General features: G+C 40.6%; 1 protein-coding gene across 9 annotated transcripts in view; it reads right to left on the reverse strand.

The window, feature by feature from the left end:
• The window catches only part of pdzd2 (PDZ domain containing 2), a 98,211-nt gene that overhangs the window by 70,210 nt on the left and 5,527 nt on the right, over positions 1–22,474 (reverse strand). For 8 of the 9 annotated variants that reach the window (XR_006378023.1, XM_044196121.1, XM_044196125.1 and 5 more), the window contains 2 exons: positions 5,744–6,071; positions 2,289–2,767 (listed from right to left, as the gene is read on the reverse strand). Coding sequence is in view for 7 of the 9 variants with exons in the window: in XM_044196121.1 (XP_044052056.1) it covers positions 2,289–2,767; positions 5,744–5,863 (599 nt within the window). In the remaining 2 variants the exon portion in view is untranslated. Of the gene's footprint in view, positions 1–2,288; positions 2,768–5,743; positions 6,072–22,474 lie in introns of those variants that run through there. The other variant, XM_044196127.1, reaches the window with a different exon arrangement.

The raw sequence follows: 22,474 nt of genomic DNA on the forward strand, positions 1-22,474 counted from the left end.
AAGCAGTCGCCAATCAGTTGTGTGACTTTCTAGATTTACAGTGCATCATAGCACAGAGACAGCAATGGTGAAAATTACAAACTACCTTCTAATTGCATCAGACAATGGGCTCGTCTCTGTACTTGTCTTGTTAGATCTTAGTGCTGTATTTGACACCATTGACCATCACATCCTATTACAGAGATTGGAACATTTAATTGGCATTAAAGGAACTGTGCTAAGCTGGTTTAAATCCTATCTATCAGATCGATCTTAGTTTGTACATGTTAACAATGAATGCTCCAAGAAAGCCAAAGTTAGTCACGGAGTTCCACAAGGTTCTGTGCTTGGACCGATTCTATTCACCTTTATATATGCTTCCCTTTGGCAATATCATTAGGAAATTAATCATTTAGCTAAACTTTAAGCATGCCTTAAGGACATAAAAACCTGGATGACCTGCAATGTTAAACTCAAAACTCACAAAACTAGAGTTATTGTACTTGGCCCCAAACACCTACAAGACACATTATCTAAAGATATAGTTACTCTAGATGGCATTGCCCTGGCCTCCAGCACCACCATAAGGAACCTCAGAGTTAGCTTTGATCAGGATTTATCCTTTAACTCCCACATGAAACAAACTTCAAGGACTGCCTTCTTTCACCTACATAATATTGCAAAAATCAAGCACATCCAGTCTCAAAATGATGCTGAAAAACTAGTCCATGCATTTGTTACTTCTAGGCTGGACTATTGCAATTCCTTATTATCAGTCTGCCCCAATAAGTCCCTTAAGACTCTCCGGTTGATCCAGAATGCTGCGGCATGTGTACTGACAAGAACTAGGAAATGACATCACATTTCTCCAATATTAGCTTCTCTGCACTGGCTCCCTGTAAAATCCAGAATAGAATTAAAAATCCTTCTCCTCACCTACAAAGCTCTTAATGGTCAGGCACCACTGTATCTTAAAGAGCTCTTAATACCTTATTACCCAATTAGAACACTGCTCTCCCAGAATGCAGGGTTACTTGTGGTTCCTAGAGTCTCCAAAAGTAGAATGGGAACCAGAGCCTTCAGTTATCAAGCTCCTCTGCTGTGGAATCAGGTCCCAGTTTGAGTTCAGGAGGCAGACACCATCTCCACATTTAAGAGTAGGCTTAAGACTTTCCTCTTTGATCAAGCTTATAGTTAGGGCTGGCTCGGGTGAGTCAATTCAATTTTGTATTTAGTTCCATTTCATAACAGAAGTTATCTCATTGCACATTTCCTATCGAGCAGGTCTAGATAACATTATTTACAGAGACCCAACAAATCCCACCATGAGCAAGCACACTGCCTTTTAACAGGCAGAACCAGACTCAATGGTGGGCAGCCATCCACCGCTGCCATGTTGGGTTGAGAGAGACAGAAAGAGGGAGAGAATGCAAATTCCACCTAGAATTTTAAAATAGCAATATTGTAATGGTAGTGGTAACATCAAACATACACCGCGCTCAGAAACAGAGCTGAGCGGCTCACTGTTCGCTTGTTCATTTAAAGGTTATTAAGAAGTTTATAATAATTAGAGCTGTCCCTTAGTTATGCTGCTATAGGCCTAGACTTCTGGGAGACTTCCCATGATGCACCTCTCTTCTCCTCTCCCTCTCCATCTGTATGCATTCTTATCCCATTAATGCATGTTACTAACTCAACATCTTCTCTCTCCCGTAGTTCTGTGCTTTCTCGTCTCTCTCCTCTCTCCTTCTGTTGCTTTCAGCAGGTATTTATACCTCCGGAACTACAGAGTCTGGATCTATGATTGCGGACCTCTTGTGTGCCCCCATGTTCCTGCTCAATACCCACTACTACAAATATTATCATTTGTCTTATTATTATTCCTATCATTATTTTTACTATTATTATTTTATTATTACCACTACCCTTGAATTTTTATTATTTTAAAATTCTATGTGGAATTTGCATTGTGCTACTGTACTCTCTTTTTTCCCCCCTCTTTCTCTCTCAACCCAACCAGTAGCGGCAGATGGCCACCCACCCTAAGTCTGGTTCTGCTCGAGGTTTCTGCCTCTTAAAGGAAGTTTTGCCACTGTCGCCAAGTGCTTGCTTATGGTGGGATCTGTTGGGTCTCTGTAAATAATATAATAAAGAGTACGGTCTAGACCTGCTGTTTAAAGTGCAATAAGAACTTCTGTTATGAATTGGAGCTATATAAATAAAATTGAATTAATGTAGTTCATTATTGCACACATTTTTCCCTTCACATGATTGGTTCATGGTTTCAGTTTTCATTAAAGCAGTCTTACCTGGCTCCACTGACATCTACTCCCACCATCAGCTGCCCGTTCAGTGACAGCAGTTCATCTCTCAATTTGATCCCCCTACAGCGGGCTGCTGGGCTCCTCTTCCTCACCTCTGTCACCCAGATGCAGCCCACGTCCATGATGGGGCCCTGGTCCCTCCTCCTCCTCGGGCCTCCCTTCTTTCTTCCTTCAGGGTCCCCAAAAATAGGGATGTTCCCGAAACTGAGGCCAAACTCAGCGGTATCCCCCACATCTTTACTGAGGGAAACAGCATGAACCTCAACGTCTAACCCCTCCCTACAGGAGGACAGGCTGGCTGATGGAGGAGTGTCACCCTCAATGAAGTTGAACTTGATGTACTCCACCAACTTCTGAATGGCAGCCAGACACAGGGACATGTCCTCCACATTAATGCTGTTAACACTACTGCTACTGCACACACTATCCCCTTCCCCATTCTCGTAGGAGTCCTGATCCACATGCTAGAGGAAGAAGAAGAAGAGTGACCAATCAGTGAATGTAGCTGGATGAAAACATTTGATGAATAGCCTTTAACAACTAAACTTTCATTTCCAATACAGTACTGGTCGCTTGTTTTAAGACATTACATGGTTTTCCCTTTATGGTTTGATTTTACCACAAAAATCACTTGTTTATATCTTCATTTCACACCATTTATAGTTGACACTTAGGCAGGGTGTCTACGTGGAACACATCTTAGCCATATTTTTCAATTGTCTGTCTGATGCCTGACTGACCGTACAGATGTTGTTTTCATTTTAACGAATGCAGCTGCCTACATCAACAGTTACATGTGTTAACAAGTATAACTGCGTAACAGTGGATTTGCTCACCAAGGCAAAGTAAATCTGTGCAGAACCTTCGCATAGAGTTCAAATTTTTACTATAGCAAACCGTCTTGGCAGTGTAGAGGAAATGCCAGGGAGCCCAATAGGGAGGAAGCTATCATATTAGCTGTGTCACACCATCCAGCTTTATATAACCCTGCTCTGCTGAAGTATAAATTGCATCATGAAATGCAATTAGTCATCAGTGGATGGTACAAATATATTTGTTGAATTAATTGTTAACTTGCTGCCCTGTTAGTGACCAAGAGAGCAAGTAGTCACTACGTCACCCAGCTTCCAGCACCACTTATTTTACCAGGACATACGAATGAATTTTGCTGTGCCACTTGACTGGGCACTTAAAGTACTGAGCCTGCAGTGGCCTATTTCCCACAGTCATCCCGTATTCCTTCTCCACCAAAGGTGCTATTGAAATAGATAGTGCCCATTGGAATCCATAACTACTGTGCATCCAAGCTGACTACAGCTTGAGCCCTTTCAAGTCTACAGGGGATGAGTGTTTGGTACCCAAAAAATAGATTTTTGGTGGAATATTCCATTAATGAATTCCTTTAATTTTACCCATCTCTGGTACAGTATTTCAACACACAAAACTACTGATCAGAGGACACATGTTCTTTTATTAAGTAAAGGAAAGTGTTTTTCAATGTAGTTGACTGTAGAAACTGTCCTTTTCTGTCCTGTCCTCATCCATCACACATTGTAATTCACTGAGAGCTGTTGTCCAGCCATTGTACTTTGTTCTCAGATAGACAGCATTTGTTAAATAGGTCAGTTTTCCATAAATGAATATCATAAACATTGAGGCTTCCTCAGTGGCAGAAGAAGATCTTTTAATTAAGTAAAACTATTAATACCACACTGGAAATACTGTTAAAAGTCCTGCATTAAAAAAACAACAACTTAAAAGTACAGAAGTATTAACAACAAAAAATGTACTTATGTTTCCTTAAAGTCTTTTCAAGGTGGAACTATTTTTAACTATTTTAAATACTGCTTGATGGTTTAATATAGTTTATCTATAGTAGTGCATCACATTTTATTTGTTGACCATATGTTTTGTGTGTAAAATCTGAATCTGCAAAGTAACCATTTCTCTTTCTCTCTCCTGAAAACAATTTCTTTTCTAAAGGCTACTAGTTACCTCCTCCTCTTTCTTGAATCCAGCTTTCTTTTCATATTATCATTATCTTTATCTGTTTTCATAAGGGTCGGGGGTAAAGGGGGCAGTGGGAAACGTCAGCAAAGAGAATACCTTCTGTTTTTACAAAGTTTGCTTTGTAATGCATGCTTTACTTTCCCTCTTGCTTTTTCTTTAGAATTCTTACTGTGATAACTCTGTTTCACTGTTTAATGTTGTGGATTAAAAAGGATTAAAAACTGGATTGACCTTAGCAACAAGTTAATGGTGTGCAGTGGTTGCAGTGGCTCGTCTAGTGATGAAATAGTCCATAAATCTGTAGTGTGCAGCTGGGTGGCACGTTGACGAGGAGAGAAGCGCTTTGAGGGCATTTTGTAAGTTATTGCAGTGTATAGTTGAGTTACAATAGTAACATATTTGTATGTTTTATATCTAAACATGATAATAAATCTATAGCTGTTAGGGGGCCCTTTTAATTCAGGGCCACAGGGAATCTGTGAGTCTGCCCAAGTGTTAGATCCATCATATAATAACATACTGTATAGTTCTAATTATGTAGCCTGGATGTATACATGAGTGATTATCTGAAGAACAGTAAATATCACCTTTTGGTAGAGGGGTGGTGGTCGTGTTGGATATGTGGTTTTAGGTTAAGTTTGCTACATACATCTAAACATAGGCATATAGCCTGATGGGGTACATTATGAGGTCAGGAAGGATACGCAGGTCTAAACGGAGGTTGGGACACTGCACATTGGTGCCATCATCCCTGATGGCAGTTACTGTATCTGGCCTTGTGTGTATTGATTGTGGTGTCTGGAGGTGGCCATGGGAGGGTAGGAGATGTCCATTTTTGTACTCCTACACTTTAACACCTACGATCCAGTATGACAACACTGCACAGACTGGTCCTGAATCATAGCCCGGTCATTGACAATCACTGATACCAAATCCACTCACAATGATTACACATAGGTGCACAAACAAAACAAAAGCTACATACATAAAAACACCCTGCCACATGTCTACATCATCATGTTATATGTTTATCAATCATGCTATAAGATTGCTCTGGGCTACAGGCTCAATTCAGGCAATGATGGACCTTTTTTTCATTTTAACACTATGGAAGTTGTCTTGTAACAACTTACCAGCTTATCATGTTATAAGGAGAAAAGTATGCTTTAATGAGATTCATTGATTTTGTGAAATAACAAGAAACAAAAGTTGCATCATATAACAAGATAAATTTATAACAAGGACAATCTCTTGTAAAAACTGAATAATTTGGTATCTAGTAATAATAGAAATAGAAAATATGTCATAACAACATCAAAAATATCTTGTTATAACATGAAAAGAATCATGTAAAAATGAGAAAAGGAGCAGAATTTTTTTGTTATGGTGGCAGCAATATCCTGCAAAATCGGTGGGGGGGGGTGAAGTACCTTATTGCCCGAACTTTCCTGATTCAGGTTGTGGTCCTGCTTTGATCTTGTGGTCTGAGCCCTGTGCCAGTCCTCCAGCAGTGGAAGGATGCTGAGGGCGTTGTCCTGAGTGATGGGCATCCTGGCATCCTGGGCCTATTGGGTGCCTCTTACCAACAGCCACTTTGATGCTTCCAACAGTTAGTGCAGGCACAGGAACCAGCGTGGGCTGCTGACAGCCCCAAATTCATCTCTGAAAGGGGGGGGGGTGCAGAAAACTCTACTCAGAGATTTCCAGATGAGCTGGGGGTGGTACTGGCAGGATATGTATGCAGCATCAGGCCATTACCTAATGAGAACACAATAACATATCACATTGTAGTAGTAGATAAAAAGGTATATAAAAATTAAGAGATGTCATTTGTTATTTTTGTTACCTTTAAAACACTGACCGGTTTTGACCTCGCAGGGTCAGGAAATAGTAAAAATAGATTATGATTACACCTGGTACTCTACAATACACTGGAAATTAACAATATTGCATCACATAATGAAATAATCAACAGATAATATAACACAGCTATCATAATGATATCATAATATTAATATCATAAAAATAAAAATAAATGCTGACCAAACAAGTCATATCACTCAGAATGACTGATGAGTCCAAGCAATAGGTTCACTTAAGAAAGTTGCTTACCAGAAGGAATAATAATTTATTTCTTCATTCAAACACGGATATATTCATCAGATTTGAAAATTTGAAAAGTTTTAACACCAGCCTAAACCAACCAACCGTACCCGCTGGGCAAACGCACAAGAGTTCATTTGAAACTAACCAAACCGGTTAAGCACCCTTCAAAACTGATGGTTCGCAAACCAGAAATGACTCAAAATAAAATAATAAGCAGCTGTAGTCAAAGCTTGTTTTGGCTATTCATAATAACAGCATAGGAGAAAACAATAACAGAAATACTTGATTTTGTAGAGTAAATCAAATACCAGATAATGAAAGGCCAATTATGATTCACAATTCTGAATGTCAGCCAGAATTTTCCAGTATGTGTATGTATACACAATATGTCTTACAATTTCCATCCACAATTTCCAAAGTTGTATCCAGAGATACAACTTTTAGAGTGTGTTAAAAGCAACAAATTGGATGCCCATGGCAAAAACTTTTCTCTACGGTAGAATGCCCCTGAATACCTCTTGCTGTTTACTCATTTATAGTAATGCAAAACATCCTAAAATACACCAAAACTAAAAAAGTGCCTGATCTCAACCCACTTTGCCCTACTAAAATAAATTAAAACCAACAACTGCCTGGATGATAAAAATCTATCTATAAACTTATTCTTACTTCTATAACTTATAAAGTTCTGCTTTGTAAATGGCTGACGATAATGTTAAGTTTGTTGTTAATGGTTTGAAACATGCTAAACCTGCAGAGTCCTTCAGAGGCCCCATTTAGAATGAAGGGCTATGTGAAGTGAGGAATCAGGGTTGACCCTGCATCTATATGCTTAACTACAGACAGAGAGCTGAGTGCAGCAACATCTGTGGCAGATATAGACAAAAATGCAGGCTACCATGAGACCACACTTTAATGAGTATACAGAGCTATGGCTTCAAATAAACTGTAGGGCTTTGCGGTACCATCTGTCTCTACTATTCCTGTACTCTCCAACTGAAGGCAAACAGGGCCTGCCCTGTTCTGGCCTGAGCTGAACCATGGAATAGGAGGGGTAGGAGGGGTAGGTTTACAAGGAAGTAGTGGAGTTGAGGGTTTAGTAGAATCTCAGGAGGAAGAAGCTTTCAAAATGTGATATCAGGAGGCAAAGAGGGCAGTTACAGTCCCATAATAGATGATTAAAGGGAGGAAGTCTGAGAGATGAATGAGGGCTTTTCTGGGTTTAGCTAAACATGGTGTGAACAAGCTAAACAAACCGTTTACTCATCATGGTAGTAATCCTCAGCCTTTGTGGCTCTGGAGGAGCTTTGCAAAGTCTGAGAAAATAACCCCGATGATGTCATCTGACAGGGATGCTAATGAGATGCATTATGGGAAATGTAGGACCTAGTGTTTTTGTAGCTTGACCCCAAAAAAATCAGCATTGATTTTGACCATTCATTTCTTTTAAATCATTCTTTTTTTGGGATATTTGATGTCTTTATTCGACAGCTGAAAGTAAATAGATGACAATAACAGATAATAACTGGAATAGCCTTGTAATATATATTATATATTACAGCTGATCACCGCTGTTTTCTCACTGTCCATAATTTTGTCCAACTTTCCTAAGCATCTCGACTGCATGAGCTGAGGAAATCTTGTAGTACACACGTACATGAAGCTTTTACTAAGAACAAGAACAGATAAGTGTCTGTCTCCACATTTTCACTCGAACAATAATAAATCTGCTGTTTGTTACAGCTGCATTAGGGGTGGCAATCCTCATGTGGGTGTGTTCAGAAAATTCAGCTGAGTATTCAACTTTGTGCATCACCACAGACAACTGGCAAACTATTCTCCTTCCCTTTATTTAGAGAGCCTCTGCAGAGGGACACACAGACAAAAACAAACTGGAAGAAAAGCCAGGAGGATGTGTTAATATACAATCAAACAATACCTATAAAATTACTGTAAACTTACACCATATGAGAAAACTACCATAAACTTACTGTTGAGCTACAACAGACTACATTACTACCTCATACTGATATAATATATAACAAATAAAGGGCGCCCCGGTAGCTCACATGGTAGAGCGCATACCATGAATCAAGGCTGAGTCCTTACCGCAGCAGCCCGGGTTCAAGTCTGGCCCGGGCGCTTTGCTGCATGTCATCCCCTCTCTCGCGGCCCTGCCTTTTCTCTCTCTCGCTTCACTATCATTAAAGCAAAAATGTACATAAATAAATAAATTAAATAAAGCTGGAAAAATATAGAAGGTATAAACGCAACTGAGATATAAATATCAAAATCAATCATAAATATCCAATATTTACCAGCAAGCGAATATTGGAAGATAATAAAGTGATTTTTGTATTTTCCCTAAAAACCTTTGAACATGATCCTGAGAAGTATGTTCTTTGTGCCCCCCAACAGCAACAACAACGTGTTAGGGTACTGATACCAACCTTAGACCCTTTGACAACTACATCGATCGTTTTCAGCTGCTTGAACAAGTGCCTGATGCTGTCATTTTTCTCTAGAGGACAGTCTCACTGTGCATAGATGAGTAGAGCTTAGCTCCTGTAGACAACCCAAAACCTTTCTTGGGAGACTGCAAAAGTTTTACAACAGAAGTCTTTTTGTCTCCCATGTTTAACTGCTTCCACCAGCGGAGGCCTGATTTAGACACAGGAGCTGAACTGAAGTGATGAAACCATTTGTATGCTATATGTACAAAAAGCCTTATCACATCTCTCCAGTACACATGCAAAGCATATTAATGCACAACTCTGTAAAAAAGTTGGTGATAACATGACAGCTGTTTTATTAGTTTTCATGTACATGGCGTGCAAAATATCCATTTGACTTTCCTTTTTAATTGTAATGTGTTTTTTTTCTTAAATATCTATAATATACAATAATGAAATGAAACAGAGAAGACATTCAGAGACATTTATTGTTTGAATAATCAATGTAATAGGACACACCTGGGCAACAAGAAACACCTGTCAGTCACATGTTCCAATAATTTTGCTCACCTAAAAATTGGGTGTTCCGTTATAAAAGGTGTTATCTTGTTTAACAGATCTAGACGTAAATACCTGGAAATAAAAGCTGAAATGCTGATCTCTTGTCTCATATTCCTCTTTAGATGTCAAACCGAAATGTTTTCAGTGTACAGCAAAAATAAAGAATTGGGCTTGCTGTTCCAGTAGTTTCGGAGGGGACTGTAAACATTTGGGTACAGCAGCTGGCATGCTGCCAGAGTGCCGGGGTTACGCTGTAGGGAACGAGAGACAAAGTAAACAAACTTGAGCACGTAGGGTATATGTCATGGGCTACAGGCATTGAGGGCAAACACACAGCATCCAACAGCTCAGCTCAGCTACTTCATCTAAATTTCTCTTTTCTCACCAAGCAGAATGATCCACTAGAAAACAAAACAAACCTTGGACTTTCAACATTACAACATTAATGCAGAATCAGACTGCAGATCAGTCTCCACAGCTCAAATACCAGGCTCACCCACATCTCCAGCGCCAGAACGTCTCTGTACACTTGTACGACCACTGCGTTAAGGCTCCTCACTTTAAAAAACTAAGTACTTTTGCACATGTTTCTAGTTACCTCGTTTATTCCTGTGCTGGTGATCGCTGCTCCTGTCTCCTTCCGGATTCCTAGCTGCCTGTCTACCTACCCTGTGCCTCGCCAGCCACACACCGCCTTGCCGACTTCCTGACTCAGTAAGCTACAACCCTGAACCAGACCTCTCGGACCCAGCCACCTCCACGCCAAGGGTCCGCCGTCTGTCCGTATCTACACATGGCCACCCACGCCACACCACGGATCCGCTGCCAGTCCAGGTCTAAACGTCATCACTTGCCCCACGCTTCAGATCCGCTACCTGTCCGTGTCTACACATCGCCGCTAATTCCACACCACGGACCCGCTGCCAGTCCAGGCCGACACATCACCGCCTCGCCCACGCCTCGGAGTCGCTGCCTGTCCAGATCCACACAGCACTCTACCCGAGTTGGGCCAGGATACGTTTCTCCATCCTCTGCTCCTGGATCTTCACTGCCTCTCCAGAGCCGTGGAGAACGGCACCAGAATACCCCAAAGGGTACTGTCATAGTCAGCCACCATATCCTCCCCGTCCCTGTGTGCTCTTGTGTGTCCTCGGCTCGTTTCTAGATGTTTGTCTGTGTGTGTGTGTGTATGTCTTCTGGTCCGGCTTCTTGATTTCCCGCCTGCTGCTGATCGCTGGCTCACCTGACTTCAATTACCCATCAGTCTCTACAGCTCAAATACCAAATACCAGGCTCAATGGAGCTGGCAATAGCTAATATTGTGCTAATGGTAGACGTATAATAAGAACAACTCACTTCAAGGCTCAGGTGAGTTGTACAAGGCTACTGTAAACGGCTAGATGTAAACAGGAAGAAGCTGAATAAAGTACCAAAATGTGTCCCACTCATATTGCTAACACAAATATTAGACCTAATTTAATATTTTATTTATTGAAAGAGTGGAATAGAGCAGCTAAAAAGTCTTGATTAGCTGCTCAGCCAATCATTCATAAATCCCATTGTTTCATTGGTTTTAGGGCACTGTCTTCTGAGCCCTTTTTTACACCCATTTACTTGTATTAGATGGATGCGAGATCAGGAGGAAGCTAGCTACAAAATAGATTCATTCTTGCCGTAATTTCACACTGTATACCTTCATTCTAAGAGATATTAAAATACTTAAGCAAAAGCAAAAACTAATTCCTTTGCTCATTTTAAATATTTAATGATAAGTTATTAAGCTTGCTGACTGAATTAAGCTTTGTTGGCCCCTGGTTCCAGCAGTCGCCTTGGTCCTTCTCTGATGCAGCTCCCTCTATTAGTTTTGGGGGATTTTTAATTTTGTAATTGATGCAGGTAAATTGCTAAACCTATTGCTATTTGTCATTCATTATTTGTTTCAGTATTATACTACACTCAACTGAGGTGTTTTTTTTCCCCTTTTGTCGATAAAGAGTTTATGCGACAAATAGGAGATGGAAACGCGTTTGTCAAATAAATAATGATGTAGCAAATATTACATGACAGATCAGCTGTTTGGACTGATTACAATGCACAACAATTCTAAACAATCTGAGCAAAGGACTGTCTGTAAATGATCTCCAGCATAAGTTTACCCAACGCACTGCTGCAACTGTAGGGGAGACTCTCCGCTATAATTCAAGACACCTGTTATTGGCACCTCTTTGTCATCATCTTGCTTCAGAAAGCAAGAAATATGGTCTCATATGAGCTGAATCAAAAGAACATGCCCAACAGCACTTTTTTTCCATGTTTTTTTCCTGACGTTGGAACCTTGTGCATAGCGTTTATTTAACCTTAGCACTGATTAACAACTAACAACTTCAGTCGATAACTACTACCATCTAATCTATACACAATAAGAAAACGAGGACAAGCTCTAATTGTCCTCAAGATAGCGGCCAGCTTAGATAGCTATGCTCTCCCGCTATATGGGCATATAAGATGTGTGTGTAAATGTATGTATGTGTAAAGGTGTGTGGGTTAGTGAAGAGGAAAGAGAAAGAAAGCACACAGAGTAAGGTACAAGGAAACTCAAATGTTGTGGCAAAGCACAACAGCTGTCCCTTTATCAAACAGGAACTCGGCAGCAAACTTTCATTCAACCGGCCGTGTTACTGGACTTTGGTCTGATAAAGCACAGTTACTAGCTTCCACAGCGGCTAAAGCTAACACACGTTAAACGGTCCAATGGCGAGGCACCAATACAAAATGGAACTTGCTAACACAAAGAAAAACACACAGCAATGAAAACAGTGCAGTCCATTACTCTCCAAAATAAGCAAAGCACAAGAGGGCAGCTGTGGCTTAGTGGTAGAGCGGGTCACCAATCGGAAGGTCCTTGGGCAAGACACTGAACCCCAAATTGCTCCCGATGGCTGTGCCTTCGGTGTGTGAATGATTAGTATCCAACTGAGGAGCAGTTGCCATCTGTGTATGAATGGGGTGAATGTGATATGTAGTTGAAGCGCATTGAGTAGTCAGAAAGACTAGAAAGGCGCAATATAAGTACAGTCCATTTACCATTTACAATTCACAACAGTGAAGCTTAGATGACATAACATACAGTTATAAAAGTCAGTCTGTTTGGGTTGTCCGGGAAAATCCTCTTGAGCTTGGAGACTGACGGAGCTGTAGTTCACACTACAGTGGCTTGCAAAAATATTCATACCCCTGGAACTTTTTCCACATATTGTCACATCACAACCACAAATTTTAAATATTTTTTAATTTGCATTTTATGTGAATAAGTAACACAAAATAGTACATAATTGTGAAGTAGAAAGAAAATTATACATCCTTTCCAGATTTAAAAAAAAATACAAAACTGAAATGTGCAGCGTGTAAAAGTATTCAGCCCCCCTAAGTCAATACTTTGTGGAAATGCCTTTTGCTGCAATTACAGCTTCAAGTCTTTTGGGGTATGTCTCCACCATTCTTCCTGGCAAAACAGTTCAAGCTCTGTCAGATTTGATGGAGACCGTTTGTGAACTGCAGTTTTCAGATCTTGCCAAAGATTCTCAATTGGATTTAGGTCCGGACTTTGACTGGGCCATTCTAACACATGAATATGTTTTGCTTTAAACCATTCCATTGTCGCTTTGGCTTTATGTTTAGGATCGGTGTCCTGCTGGACGGTGAACCTCCGCCCCAGTCTCAAGTCTTTTGCAGACTCCAACAGGTTTTCTTCCAAGATTGCCCTGTATTTAGCTCCATCCATCTTCCCATCAACTCTGACCAGCTTCCCTGTTCCAGCTGAAGAAAAGCACCACTACAGCATGATGCTGCCACCACCGTGTTTGACTGTGGGGATGGTGTGTTCAGAGTGATGTGCAGTGTTAGTTTTCCTCCACACGTAGCGTTTTGCTTTTAGGGCAAAAAGTTCGATTTTGGTCTCATCAGACCAGAGCACCTTCTGCCACATGTATGCTGTGTCCTCCAAATGACTTCTAGCGAACTGTAAACGAGACTTCTTATGGATGGTTTTCAACAATGGCTTTCTTCTTGCCACTCTTCCATAAAGACCAGAATTGTGTAGTGCACGACTAATAGTTGTCCTGTGAACAGATTCCCCCACCTGAGCTGTGGATCTCTGTCGATCTCGCATCAGTCTGACATCTAGGTGTGAGTTAATGGCTGTAGGGACTTGGCGCCGTTCTACTGTCTGTCCTTTGTTTCTCAGTCAAGCCTCTTGGTGAAGGCTTCAGCTTTTCCAGGTAGGCCTGTCTTTGTCTCTCACATGTGGTGAGGCGAGGCCCAACAAGGTGATCATGTAATAATTGTGAAAGATACTGCAGCAAAGTATCTTGCCAGATGTGCATCTGTATGCATTCAGCATGCTTGCTCATATTTTGCATCAGGATGAGAAGGTCATGCAAGCTTGCACGAATTCAAAGGAAATGAGACATGCTTCCTGCTACACATAGTCTCATATCTCACAGTATACAGGTTTGTGGACTGGCCAACAGAGACGCATTGGTGGCAAATTGTGAATGAATGTCTTAAATCGTATCTGGACTTCTAGCAAGATATGACACAATTAAAATAACAGTCAGTGTGTATAAATGAGGCCTTTTCATAAAGGCTTTAAATTGTAATCTTCAGACAGATAAGAGAGGAGAAAGAGAGAGACAGAAACAGAATCAGTTCATCAACTGTGGCACACATCAGTTAAATAACAACAGTATTAACATGACACAACCTAAATCCCTATAAATAGGGCCCTTCCCCCTCTGCACATAATCTCTGGCTCACTGCCTAACTCTTGTAAGAAGAATTTAAGAACTACAGTCTATATTGATACAGATTTATAGAAGGACTTATCCATTGTCATCCACAGGAGTCTCTGCTCATCACTGATATCTGGTATCATCCATTTCAAATACATCGGTTGCAAAGAAATTAAAAACGGATTGCCCTAGGGTGTTTTTTATCCTAAGGATTTTTCAGGAGCAGACTGCACTATGAACATGTGAGGTATAAAGAATCTTAATACGTAAGGAGGTTGGTGAAATATGGCGGTAGCTTTTTAATCAAAGCTTTATAAATTAAAAGGATACAGTGTTTCTCGTGCATATGGTATAAGAATGTTTACATTTTTATATCGTGTACAGTGAAGGACAGTATGGCTATCACCAGAAATGAAACAAATGGCACTGTGATATAGGGAGTTTAGTGGCTTCAGGAACTAAGATGATATGTGTAAATAAACAACATCGCCGTAGTTAAAAAGTGGTAGAAATGTAGATTGGACCAAATGTTTCCTACCTTTTTAGAGAAATACCTTCTATTATCCTGGAAAGACAGCCCGGATAGGAGCTATGCTGTCCCGGCTTGGATTTGGACTGCTCCTGGCTAATGTCCGGTCTGGACAAAATGGGACTCAGGCTGGACAAGCAACGGAAATCAGACTGTTGTGCCCACATCTTTACCGAGACCTGGTCCATCAACATCCCGGCTCAAGCACTCAAGGGTCAGATTGTGTTCCTGAGCTGACAGAACGCAAGATGAATGGAGGAGGACTCTGTGTTTACAGTCTATGGTTTACATCCACAACGTGGATGGACATTGTCTCACAAATGTCAAACTTTTTATGTGAAGATGGTATATCCATATATCATCTCTTTCTCTATCTGCTGTTTACATGTCACCAGATGCAAATTCAAAAAATGCGCTTTAGAATTATTTCCTTGGTCCTTACATGTATGTACAGTGGTGTGAAAAAGTGTTTGCCCCCTTCCTGATTTCTTATTTTTTTGCATGTTTGTCACACTTAAATGTTTCAGATCATCAAACAAATTTAAATATTAGTCAAAGATAACACAAGTAAACACAAAATGCAGTTTTTAAATGAAGGTTGTTATTATTAAGGGAAAACAAAATCCAAACCTACATGACCCTGTGTGAAAAAGTGATTGCACCCTAAACCTAATAACTGGTTGGGCCACCCTTAGCAGCAACAACTGCAATCAAGTGTTTGCGATAACTTGCAATGAGTCTTTTACAGCGCTGTGGAGGAGTTTTGTCATCTTTGCAGAATTGTTGTAATTCAGCCACATTGGAGGGTTTTCGAGCATGAACTGCCTTTTTAAGGTCATGCCACAGCATCTCAATAGGACTCAGGTCAGGACTTTGATTAGGCCACTCTAAAGTCTTCGTTTTGTTCTTCTTCAGCCATTCAGAGGTGGACTTGCTGGTGTGTTTTGGATCATTGTCCTACTGCAGAACCCAGGTTCGCTTCAGCTTGAGGTCACGAACAGATGGCCGGATATTCTCCTTCAGGAGTTTTTGGTAGACAGCGGAATTCATGGTTCCATTTATCACAGCAAGTCTTCCAGGTCCTGAAGTAGCAAAACAGCCCCAGACCATCACACTACCGCCACCATATTTTACTGTTGGTATGATGTTCTTTTTCTGAAATGTGGTGTTACTTTTATGCCAGATGTAATGGGACACACACCTTCCAAAAAGTAAAATTTTTGTCTCATCAGTCCACAGAGTATTTTCCCAAAAGTCTTGGGGATCATCAAGATGTTTTCTGGCAAAAATGAGATGAGCCTTAATGTTCTTTTTGCTCAGCAGTGATTCTCATCTTGGAACTCTGCCGTGCAGGTCATTTGTGCCCAGTCTCTTTCTTATGGTGGAGTCATGAACACTGACCTTAACTGAGGCAAGTGAGGCCTGCAGCTCTTTGGATGTTGTTGTGGGGTCTTTTGTGACCTCTTGGATGAGTTTTCACTGCGCTCTTGGGGTAATTTTGGTCGGCCGGCCACTCCGGGGAAGGTTAACCACTGTTCCATGTTTTCGCCATTTGTGGATAATGGCTCTAACTGTGGTTCGCTGCACTCCTAAAGCTTTGGAAATGGCTTTATAACCTTTTCCAGACTGATAGATCTCAATTACTTTCTTTCTAATTTGTTCCTGAATTTCTCTGGATCTCTGCATGATGTCTGAGATCTTTTGGTCTACTTCACTTTGTCAGGCAGGTCCTATTTAAGTGATTTCTTGATTGAGAACAGGTGTGGCAGTAATCAGGCCTGGATGTGGCTAGAGAAATCGAACTCAGGTGTGATAAACCACAGTTAAGTTATGTTTTAACAGGGGGGGCAATCACTATTTCACACAGGGCCATGTAGGTTTGGATTTTGTTTTCCCTTAATAATAACAACCTTAATTTAAAAAACTGCATTTTGTGTTATCTTTGACTAATATTTAAATTTGTTTGATGATCTGAAGCATGTGACAAACATGCAAAAAAATAAGAAATCAGGAAAGGGGCAAACACTTTTTCACACCACTGTATATAGCCTAGGTATATAAATAACTGTATATATTGTTTTATTTTATTTATTTTATATGTTATCCTATTTTGATATGAATTGAATTATTATTAGGGGTCCAAGCCTGAGTGGGCTGGGACGCTGGTACTGGGCACCCTATTAAAATCGCACCGATTTTTATTTTATTAGGGGGGTCCTAGCCCAAGTGGGCTGGGAACCACAAATGCAACGCATTGAAATCGCTTTTTATTTTATTTATTTATTTTTTAATTTCCCCGTTGGTAAAAGTGGTACTGCAGACTACACCGTAAGAGTTATCTACATATAGGTTTGCCTGATTAACACGAAGCTTTCCTATGTGCCACTGAGGCTTTGTGAAAAATTTGGTCACTAGGTGGTGCTACAAATGCAATAAGTTTATATCTCATAATCAGCTGCATGGATTCGTACGAAATTTGGTTTGCATGATCCAGGGTCATGACGCAGTCGATACTTGTATAGCACCTTTCTAGTATTCCGACCACTCAAAGAGCTTCACACACTACATATCATATTCACCCCATTCACACACTGATGGCAGAACTGCTCATTAATATAAAGAAACTAATTAATCATTCACACACACACTGAAGGCACAGCCCTCGGGAGCAATTTGGGGTTCAGCGTCTTGTCCAAGGACACTTCGACATGAGGGCTGAGGGAAGCCGGGATCAAACCAGCAACCTTCAGATTGGGGGACAACCCGCTCTACCATTAAGCCACAGCCGCCCATGCCGTACATTTAAGTGAATTGATCATAGTTTGTAATAAGACAAAATATAAGTTGGAATGCAAAATCTCACATCCCCTCAGAGTGCATGTGTGTCTGTTCAAAGCTGCCTGTCCCCTCTCATCTTTTCATCTCCGGAACTAAGCTGAATCTCTAAGCAGCACTGTACATGCTGAGGCATCCAGCCAACTCTGAGAAAAAGAAACCTTCTAAAAGAAACCTGTTCCAGTCCGGCTGCTCAATGCCTGCGTTTCTAACATGACAAAAGTTAGAAAGGTCAGAACTGTGAAAAACTCTGGCAAACACTACCACCGTGTCTCCAGTACACGCAAGTGGGGGTGGCTGTGGCTTAGTGGTAGAGCGGGAGCTTCGAAGCCGGGATTATTTCTGATAGCCCAAAGTTGAGCGCAATCACTCTACTTCATCTTTTGTACCAACTAATGTGGTAACACTATATCATTTTGACAAAGAGTATTAGACTTTATTTGGACTGAAAATTAAATTACATAAGGGGCTGCCTTGGTGTAGGAATGTTGCTATAGGTAAGACGTAATAAATCGGTACCGATTTATCTTCAAACATAGGAAGCTTAGAAACAGCTGTAAGACCTGATATATTTAGACTGCTTTGCTACTATCAACCTTCTTAAAGAAGTTTTACCCTTAGCACTTCTTCACTTGATATGATCAATCTGTCTTTATTAACAGGCTATGCACCACAGTCTTTTAAAGTAGCTGTAATTAAACCTCTTCTTGAAAAGCCCACTCTTGATCCAGGAGTTTTAGCCAACTATAGACCTATATCTAACCTTCCCTTTCTCTCTAAGATCCTTGAGAAAGCAGTTGCCAATCAGTTGTGTGATTTTTGTCTTAACAACAGTTTATTTGAGGATTTTCAGTCAGGATTTACAGTGCAGCGAAGCACAGAGACAGCACTGGTACAAATTACCTTCTAACTGCATCAGACAATGGACTTGTCTCTGTACTTGTCTTGTTAGATCTTACTGCTGCATTCGACACCATTGCCCATCACATCCTATTACAGGGACTGGAACATTTAATTGGCAGTAAAGGAACCGCATTAAGCTGGTTTAAATCCTATCTATCCGATCGATCTCAGTTTGTACAAGTTAATGATGAATCCTCCAAGCAAACCAAAGTTAGTCATGGAGTTCCGCAAGGTTCTGTACTTGGTCTATTCACCTTATATATGCTTCCTCTAGGCAATATTATTAGGAAACACCCCATAAACTCATTGTTATGTGGATGATACCCAATTATATCTATCATTCAAGCCAGATGAAACTAATCAGTTAGATAAACTTCAAGCATGCCTTAAGGACATAAAAACCTGGATGACCTGCCATTTTCTGATGTTAAACTCTGACAAAACTGAAGTTATTGTACTTGGCCCCAAACACCTCCAAGACACATTATTTAAAGATATAGTTACTCTAGATGGCATTGCCCTGGCCTCCAGCACCACATTAAGGAACCTCGGAGTTGTTCTTTGATCTTTGATCAGGATTTATCCTTTAACTCCCACTTAAAACAAACTTCAAGGACTTCCTTCTTTCACCTACGTAACATTGCAAAAATCAGGCACATCCTATCTCAAAATGAACTAGTCCATGCTTTTGTGATTTCTAGGCTGGATTATTGCAATTCCTTATTATCAGGCTGCCGGAATAAGTCACTTAAGACTCTCTGGTTGATCCAGAATGCTGCGGCATGTGTACTGACAAGAACTAGGAAAAGAGATCATATTTCTCCAGAATAGAATTTAAAATCCTTCTCCTCATCTACAAAGCTCTTAATGGTCAGTCACCATCGTATCTTAAAGAGCTCATATCACCTTATTACCCAATTAGAACACTGTGCTCCCAGAATGCAGGGTTACTTGTTGTTCCTAGTGTGTCCAAAAGTAGTGTTATCAGTTATCAAGCTCCTCTCCAGTGGAATTAGGTCCCAGTTTGGGTTCAGGAGGCAGACACCATCTCCACATTTAAGAGTAGGCTTAAGACTTTCCTCTGATGGTCCTGAACATCCCTTAGCTATGCTGCTGTAGGCCTAGACTGCCGGGAGACTTCCCATGATGCACCTCTCTCCTCCTCTCCCTCTCCATCTGTAAGCATTTTTATCCCATTAATGCATGTTACTAACTCGACATCTTCTCTCTCCCGTAGTTTTGTGCTTTCTCATCTCTCCTCTCTCCTTCTGTAGCTTTCAGCAGGCATTTCTGCCACCAGAGCTGCAGAGTCTGAATCTGTGATTGTGGGCCACCTGCTGCTCCCGTGTTCCTGCTCAACAACTGTTACTACAATTGTTATTATTAGTCTCATTTCTATTATTATCATTAGTATTCCTATCGCTATCATTATTATCATTACTACTTTATTAATATTACCACCACCATTACATTATTATTTTAAAATTCTAGGTGGAATTCTCTCTCTCTCTCTCTCTCTAACCGGCAGCTGCAGATGGCCGCCCACCCTGAGTCTGGTTCTGCTCGAGGTTTCTTGCCACTATCGCCAAGTGCTTGCTCATGGTGGGATTTGTTGGGTCTCTGTAAATAATATTATAAAGAGTATGGTCTAGGCCTGCTCTATAGGAAATGTGCAATGAGATTACTTCTGTTATGAATTGACACTATATACAGTAAATAAAACTGAAGTGAACTGAACTGCCTGACCTGTGGTGCTGCAGCATCTAGATATCACTTTTTTACCAGGAAAAAGTTTGTTTGTGTCCAGGAATTTCCCATAAGCCAGCCAGCAGGACCACTTGTGGAGCTTCCTCTTCAGGCTAAGTGGAGGAAGCTGGGATGGGCAGAGCTGGCTGTTGGCAGCTGGCTGTGTGGATGTATCAGCAGGTGCCAGGGTGTTGTTGGGTAGTTGGGAGTACATAGCAGAGAGGGTGGGACAAGGCAGGGGTGTGGAACACTGGCAAGGAGAGTCTGTGTCTCTGTACTTGTCATTGTGGGGACTGATGAGAGTTGGTCTGTCAGGCGTTGGACTTGCCTGGTGAAGCTACTTTCTCTATTCTCAGAATCCTCCTTCACTTTGGCTAACTGAGTACGGAGCACACTGTCCTGTTTGAGTCCCTCCAGACTTCCTCTCTCGACTTTGTCTTTAGCTGCTGGAGCTCCTCTTTAAGCTGCTTAATGTTACCAACAAGGATCCTTTAATTTTTCTTCTTGTACCTGTTCAGTGCAATTTCTCCTTTGGAATGTTCGTAACAGTAGCAGCTAGCGTGACAGTTAGCCAGTTGTTTTGATTTGAAAAAATATATCCAAAGATGATATTTCCTCTTCTGTTCTTGTTGATTAATGCAGTTACCTCTTCTTTAGAGTACTTTCTGAAGATTATTTGAAGGTAATTTTGAAAATGTCCAAGGACCAAGTTTGAGTTGTATTCAGGAGCTCATCCTTTGGGGCAGCTACTCTCACGGAATCTCTCTCTCATTTCAATTCAATTGGGCTTTATTGACATCGGAAACAGATGTTAACATTGCCAAAGCATGTTTAAAATAAAAACATACATAAACAGAAGAAATTTGCTATTAAGATATATACAGATAAGTACAAAAGTTAGTCTCAGCACCATCTGCAGAATTCTGCATGTAAAGATTCTGTTGGATGTTTGTCCCAACAGGTATAGCTGTGATGACTGAGTGGACCCCATACTTCACTACCATAGAGCGCAATAAGCTGGATGACATTATCAAATATTTTAAGTCAAATTTTAATTGGAATTTGAAAATTATAAAATTTTGAATACTACAGAATAGTTTACCTATACAACTGCTGACACAGATGCCATGGTAGTTACCAGGGTCTGATTTGCCCCTACTCTGATGAATGGGGGAAATAAGCCCTTTGCACCAGATGTTGGGAAAACATCCTGACTGTAGTACGATACTGAACATTTTCCAACACTGCACCCTGCATCACTGGAGTGCTGCATTTGAGCATTTCGTTTTTAATGCTGTCTGGACCACAAGCTTTTCTTGGCTGGAGAGACTCTGTCTGTGTGGTCAATTCTTCATCTTCTCCAAGTAATTGGGAAATCAAGGGGTTTTGGTTGTCTTCAATTGTTTCTTCTAATGTTTGGAATTTTTCTTTTATAATACATTGATCTGAATTAATTAGATTTATTGGTATGTCTTTGTACAGATTTTCAAAATGTGCTCTCCAGATGTCACCATGTTGAATGGGTAGTGCTTGTTGTTGCTTTGTGTTGAAGTTGTTCCACATATCCCAGAATTGATTTTAATTAATGCCGTTTTCAATATGGGTATAATTTTGTTTTTTGTTCCTAATTGTATGTTTATATTTGTTTAAAATGTCATTGTACCTATTGGTTGTTTGGTTGGCGATGTTTTTCATTTGCTATTTTTAAAGTCTTTTCTGATGGTCTTGCATTCTTGATCAAACAATTCGACGGCATTTTGCTTTTAATAGGCTTCCATATTTGTTTTATAAGGTTAGCTTTAATAGCTGCCTTATGAAATATCATTGATATCATCAATACTTTTTTACACCGTCTCTGGTAGGGACATGGTTACTGGTTGGTTTGGTATTATTGGTTATATACTGATATGTCATTCATCAGATCAGGTGAGTTCAAGGCCATGATGAATTTGTCTCCACTGTCTTGGGCCCATCTGTACTTAGGGATTAATTTATACAGCTTCCTGGGTTCCCTTTTTGCGTCACTCATTTGACCTGAGAGTTTAAAGAACACATTTATTTGGTTGTGGTCTGAAAGGGGGGGGTTGCTGTCTGACAGTGAATGCACTGATAGTGGAGGGGTCCATGTCAGAACTCCCTGAGTTTGATGTTGCACCATACTGCACCTCTTTGTATTCACTAATACACAGACAACCATCCATGGACTTCAAAGGCTCACCATGTTTCTCAAGGTGTGCA

Source organism: Siniperca chuatsi, linkage group LG5 (assembly GCF_020085105.1).
Source record: "Siniperca chuatsi isolate FFG_IHB_CAS linkage group LG5, ASM2008510v1, whole genome shotgun sequence".
NCBI lineage: Eukaryota > Metazoa > Chordata > Actinopteri > Centrarchiformes > Sinipercidae > Siniperca > Siniperca chuatsi.